The 6,543-nt window shown below is 41.8% G+C and overlaps 1 protein-coding gene across 6 annotated transcripts in view; it reads left to right on the forward strand.

Moving 5' to 3' along the window:
• Positions 1-5,882, forward strand: part of LOC130385355 (tudor domain-containing protein 15-like) — a 37,973-nt gene extending 32,091 nt beyond the window's left edge. For 4 of the 6 annotated variants that reach the window (XM_056593823.1, XM_056593824.1, XM_056593820.1 and 1 more), the window contains 2 exons: positions 4,856-4,925; positions 5,049-5,849. In XM_056593823.1, coding sequence (XP_056449798.1) covers positions 4,856-4,925; positions 5,049-5,165 — 187 coding nt within the window. In that variant the 3' untranslated portion in view covers positions 5,166-5,849. Of the gene's footprint in view, positions 1-4,855; positions 4,926-5,048 lie in introns of all 6 variants that reach the window. The other 2 variants (XM_056593821.1, XM_056593822.1) reach the window with 2 other exon arrangements.
• The last annotated feature ends 661 nt before the right edge of the window (positions 5,883-6,543 follow it).

The raw sequence follows: 6,543 nt of genomic DNA on the forward strand, positions 1-6,543 counted from the left end.
TTCATAAGGGATAACATTATCTTTTCTGAGTTAACATTAGTTTCAGGCAGGTCTTTGAGCACAGTACATCATACTAAACTTTGGTAAAACGGTCGCTGACCGTCTTCTCTGTGCCGAATAACCCGCTGCTTCAGGTTTTCCTTTGATAGGCGCGTTGAGTGGTGGACCGGGTGAATCAGCTGTTTATAAGTGTAGGCCTACCCGTGCACCACTGGCATGAATGAGCGCTTGTCTCTGTGTCCGTGTTCGTGTGCATATGCGTGTGTGAACGAGAATGTCAGGGAGAAAGAGTGCTATGAGGAGATGAATGAACGGATTTATATTTATTAATATATTATTATTATATTTAAAAATCTCAAGAAAAATAGAAGCGGCATCAATTTGTGGCGCTCAGTGTTGATTCTGTGGCGCTGTGCCACACATTGGTCTATGTATGGGAAACACTAATATTTTATCAGAGAAAAGGCTTTTGTCACAAATATGACTATCTATGAACAATGCAATAATCAATGCTTGCCTTACAACACAATATGGAGGTATTTAAGAAATAGGGTTCCGTTTTCTTTTCTTTCTAATCTTTCTATGCCAGTGATGTTGATAGGTTTTCAATGTAGTGAGTCCCCGGGACCCACAGGTGGCGAGTTGGGTGGGTCCCTGAGAAATTCAATGGGTCCCGACTCCCCAGTTTAAAAATTTGTTTATTTTTTATTATTATTCTATTTCTTAAATTAAATCAATAGTGTTAAACTCCTTGATGGTGGTATGATATGGTTATAATAAACGGATATATTAATGTATGTTCAAAATGTATCAGAAATTAAACAAATAAAATTCAAAATCTGAAAAGTTTATTGCAGAACTGTCACAGTGGCATACATTCAAATCAAACAGGATTTTTGTAGCATCATAAATAGCACCAAAATAAGTTACTAGAATTCAAATCAAAACAAAATGGTGTCTCTATGGTCTGTAATACCAAAATAACATTTCAATAAAAGTGCTGATTTTAACAAATGATTTCAATAAATGAATTGTCACCAAAATCTTATCTGAACATCAACTAAATCAAATGAACTGAGTCACTGTGAAACAGAGCCTAGAGCATATGTCATGATTACTTGTACTTGAACAGCCTTCTCTGCTTGACCTCTTTCCATTTGGCCAGTGCCTCTTCAAAAGGGAATTCTGACCTTTTGGGCCCCAGGCTGACCTTGAGAAGTTGCTCTTGATGTTCTGATGACAGCCTGTTCCTGTGAGGGGTGAGGATGAGGTTCTGAGCAGAGAATCTTTGTTCGCAGCCAGCTGTATGCACAGCCAGGGTGGTGGCAAGTTGAGCAAGGATGGTGAGGTTGGGGAAATCTGGCAGGTGATACTTTGTCACCAATGCCCAAATCTTCCACATGCTCTCTCTGGGGTAGTGCTGTGCTTTGACAACTTTCTTCACCAGGGCCCACTCCTCTCAAGTTTGTTCAGCGTTGTTGAGGGGCCGGGTAGTCATCTGGTGGTCCTCAGTGCCCTCTTTCCATTTGTGGGTTTGCTCATGCCCATAGTGGGCAATAAGCAGTTCTAACTCCTCCTCTCCATAGGCCTTCAACTCTTCACTCATGAAGCAGATGGGACGGAGACTCATCACACCAAACGCACACAACAGCGAGGTGTTTGGAAACCTGGTGTGCATGTTGCTTATTAAGCTGTCAATAAAGCTGATGCACAACTGAGCCAGATTAAATGTGGATTTTGTGATTTGATGCTCACCCCTGTACATGTTGCCCTGGATGTCGCTGGCTAATGCTGTGAGGTTGGGAGAGGTCATTTCTTTGATCTTTTCCAGATCCTTGATGGCAAAGTCCAGCTTCACCTTTACCAATGCAACATCAACGTTTTCTGTTTGCAGGAACTGGGATAAGATTGTAACAGGGGCCATGGCATCCATCATCAGAGCAGTGATGCTGATGAACTTCACTGTGCCAATCTTTTTCTTTAGGCCGTTTGCCTTTGGGTCTTTGCTGATATTCTGGGTCACTTCAGTGAAGTATGTCAGCAGGCTGTCAATTGTCCTGTGCACAGTTTGAAGAGCACTGTAGTAAGATAGCCACCGAATGGAATGCAGCTCCTTGTAGGTGAGCACTGGGTCTTCCAGCAGTTTTTGTATTTCTCTTATTTTGGCTGCTCCTTTGGGACTAGCACGGAAGTAATTGAACAGATCAGTTAGTATCTGCTGATGCTCTTTGAGTTCAGGTATTGCCTCTGCTGCTTGAGATGTGCACAAGGCCAGGGAGTGGGCAACACAGTGCACATTCACCATATGGGGGTTGGACCGAAGCAGTATGCCTGTGCAGCCTTTGTTTCTTCCCGTCATGACTGCAGCTCCATCTGATCCCATGCTCATCGCTTTGGTTAATGGGACATCCAGCTCTGACGTCACTTCCTGGATGTATTTTGCAATGCCTGCACCTGTTGTATCCAGACACTTTTTATTTGCAACAAAATGAGTGCTTGGTTGAAATGATTCAGTATCAGTGATTTGGACATATACAACAAGGCGTTTATGGTTGGTGATGTCTGTAGACTCATCTGTGAGCACAGTCACAAATGGAGATTCATTCACTTTCTTTTTTAGAGCTGCATGCACAGTGTCTGCTATACTGGACAGCAATTCTGTGGCTGTGTATCGTGAACTGTAAGAAACAGCTTTTTGCTGCAGAAGTTTGAGATCTGGGACACCAACCTCTGCCATAAGGTTGTTTAATGACTCAAACTTGGACAGGGGGACACCCTCCTGGGCCATCCAGTGAGTGTTTTTTAACAGCACCAGTGCTGCTTTGTCCTGCTGACTGTCCACCTTCACCTGACTTCGTTCCAAGTCTTTTTGTAGAGCAGGAATACTGAGGCAGGACTGATGTTCTTTGCTTAAAAAATGGCGAATGATGGTGGAGTGCTGGTAATTGGTGCATTTGTTTGATTTGTGCATAGTTGTGCCTGTTTGGTTATAACTAGTGCAAATGTCACAATACATGAAATTGTCATCTGAAAAGCGCAGCCATTTGTATGTGGTGAGCCACTGCTTCAGAAAAGTTCGCTTTTTTTGGGAGGAACATGTAGAAGGTTGAGGCACTTCTTCTGCAGTGGGCTCATCAGGCTCAGTAGAGGGGGAGGCAGAAGTAGGTACAGGCAATGTGAGGTACTCTCTCTAGGCTGATCAGAGTCAGGGAGGAGTGCAGAGGTAGTGGGGACAGAAAATGCAGCTGCAATAGTTTGCTGACCTGCAATAGGTTTCATCTTTTTCTTTGGCATTTTTGCGTTCTCTCTTCTCTGCCTGTTTCTCGAGAAAAACGGGATCTCGTTGGAAGCGCGATGTATGCGCAGGCGCCGTTTGGGCATAACAATATGGCGGCTGCCGTTCAATGTAGTTTTCATCACCACCACCGGATTATGTTACAACATAATCGACACGAATGAGCACAGCATCGAGCAGTGGAAACGTGGGTTTATTTACTATGAAGTTCGTATTTTTAATTGTTGAAATGAAATCAGCGGTGACGAGCGAGTTGTTTTGGTAGCGGCTATATTAGCATGTCGCGATACTTTGTACAGGGGATCACGTCTGCGCCGAGTAGATGCGCAGAGGGTTGAAACAGAGCTTGTCCGGTCTGCTCACAAGAAGGTTTCTTTGGCCAGTTACTGTGATTAAACACGAGTTGTTTAATGTTCACAATGTATCGTTTTTCATGGGGAGAATGAGATGCGTCCCCGGGACGCATGGATAGTGAGTTTAGTGCATCCTTTCAGATTTTAATGCGTCAGGGACGCAGGACACGTACCTACCAACATCACTGTATGCTATGTCATTAATGGAAAAAGCTGCTCTTGACTTAGAAGGAGTTCTTGTGTCTGGCTGTGAGTTTGCGTGCATGCTATGCGTAGCCTGAATCGCAATCGTGGCCAATACACACTGAAGATAAATGTAATAATTTTAAAATTACTAAAATGATCCCTCTGGCGAACTGTGAGCAAGCAAAAAAAAAAGGCGGAATCGTTCTATAGAGAATTACGATGCATCTTAGAATCGATTATTTTTCCCACCCCTACCAGTTAGCATACTCTATGATGTCACAACTAAGGGACACGGGCGAGCTGTGTTTGGCTGTGCCGAGCAAACGTGTGGAAGTGGGGATTTGTGGGGCTCGTTCTTGACAGCCGTTGAATTTGATGATTGTATCTGAGAAAGGGTTAGGCTTCCCGGGAACCAATAGTATAACACTAACCCTTATTTTGATTGAGGGAGTGTGGGTTAAGCTTCTCAGTTTAACCCTACGGCCTGTTGCAAATAGACAATGTCGCTTATGCATAACAACAGTACTTAGAAAGTACCATAAAGTTGCCGTCGGCCGTAACCCGCTCCTTCCTAGTTTTTTTTTTTGTTTTTTTTTATCTGTATGAATACAAGCTGAAACTGGGTTCACTTAAAGATATTTTTTAGTGAGGAGCTCATACTTTCTTATTTACCATTTATAAGGGTATGCACACCATTAAATTGAATCAATTAATTAAAAATTGTATACAATTATAATGAATTATCTTTGAATAATATGGATATCGGAAATCTAATAAATTAAAAACTATAGGTCATCAGCTGAATTAGTATATTCTTTCGCTATTCTTTGAGAGTTGTGAGTGTCCTATTTGAGTGAAGTTACTGCCTGTGAGCGAGGTGTAGTTTTATCAGGCGGTTTGTGTAGTGGTGATTAGTGTTATTCATTTTCCAAGGTTTGTATACTCAGGATTTGGGCCTAGCTGCCGCACCAATTAAATTTCTAATTTGAACTGACGCCCAACCCTGTTTGTCATTTCCCAGGTACGAGACAGAACGCCTGGGGAGCGTTTCTCCTCCGAGGGCATCCCGTATGGAGGACATTGGGCATGAGGTGTGTACTGGCTCATGGAGTGTTAGTTGAATTGGATGATAAATCCAGTGGCATAAGCATAAGCTAAATTCTAAAGATTTCTAACCCGATGTATTTATATTACAACTTAAACTTTGTTTTTAGGTCCATGGACACAATTTATCCCTTCCTGTCCTGGGAATTTATTATTCTTTTTTTCTCTGTTCGAATGTATGCTCAAGGCTGGTACAAAATGTCAACCAGTCAGGATTTTCACCCTGAACTTACTTTTTCCATTGACACTGTATTATACAAGCACTGTGAACACTATAGTGCGCGCTTGATTATGTTAATTGAACAAGAAAATACCAAACATGCATGTTTCTACAGTCTGACAACAGTTCAATGTTGCCGTAAAATTAGGGTTTGTTTTATGTTTGTTCAAGTTATTTATCTGCACCTCAAAAATATATAGTTTGAAAATGAAAAGAATCATTGTAGACTGTTCAAATGTATGAACCAGTCAGGATTTCACCCTGAACTTACTTTTTCCATTGACACTGTATTATACAAGCACTGTGAACACTATAGTGCGCGCTTGATTATGTTAATTGAACAAGAAAATACCAAACATGCATGTTTCTACAGTCTGACAACAATTCAATGTTGCCGTAAAATTAGGGTTTGTTTTATGTTTGTTCAAGTTATTTTTCTGCACCTCAAAAATATATAGTTTAAAAATTAGAAGAATCTTTGTAGACTGTTGAAATGTATGTATTTTTATGATGCTTGGTTAGACAATTTGTTTAGATGTTATTGAAGTGGCCTGATGAGTACGTTCAAGTCTGACCTATTCTTTAAGAGGAACATTAAACCCCTCTTAACTACTGTTCCAAGTGTTTTTGTTTACAATCTCAAAGTTGCTTCTACGTTCTCCCAGGGCTAAGACATCAATTATATCAAGAATCATGAGATGTGAATTGTAGTTGACCCCAAAAAAAAAAAAAAAGATTTGTGTGTCAGTGCTAAAGGGCAGAACCTCGGCCATCCTGACTACTTCAAGGTTCCGTTTCCGAAAAGGCCAAATGGTGTCGCATCTTTGGAATTGCCATGGTGCGGGAGTCACGCTTGGAAACTTAATTGCCTAGGCGTACGCGTCCAAAATTGTAAACTGAAACGCACGGCTAGCTAGCTTGTACTCAGTCTGTTGCTAATGAACTCGAAATATTGTTGAAAACTTAAAACAATTAAACAGAATTCTGAAATAGTCTGCCTCATATTATATGCGCATAACTAAACTATATGGGAAATATTCGATTGCTGACCACTTGTACAGTCTCTAGGCCTACAGAGTGACACAATAAAGCACAGCCATGGTGCGTAATGTTGATTCCAAAGCGCTCTTCTTTGGTCAGAACCGATTTTTACACTCCCGGACCCTACACACTGGTTTCTTTTTGATGTAAATGCGATTAGAAACTCTGCGGTACAAGAAGGGGTGCGGGGTGGCTTTGGTAGAGGTGTAGACGTTGAAAGATGGTGCGATCTACGAGAAAGACGCAGAGTAACGTTCCTTCGTGCCAAGCAGCGACCGAACCGGCTAGGAAGTGTAAAAAGGCCTAAGGAGAGATCGCGGACAGGTCCGTCCTATGCCCCGAAA

Source organism: Gadus chalcogrammus, chromosome 7 (assembly GCF_026213295.1).
Source record: "Gadus chalcogrammus isolate NIFS_2021 chromosome 7, NIFS_Gcha_1.0, whole genome shotgun sequence".
Lineage (NCBI taxonomy): Eukaryota > Metazoa > Chordata > Actinopteri > Gadiformes > Gadidae > Gadus > Gadus chalcogrammus.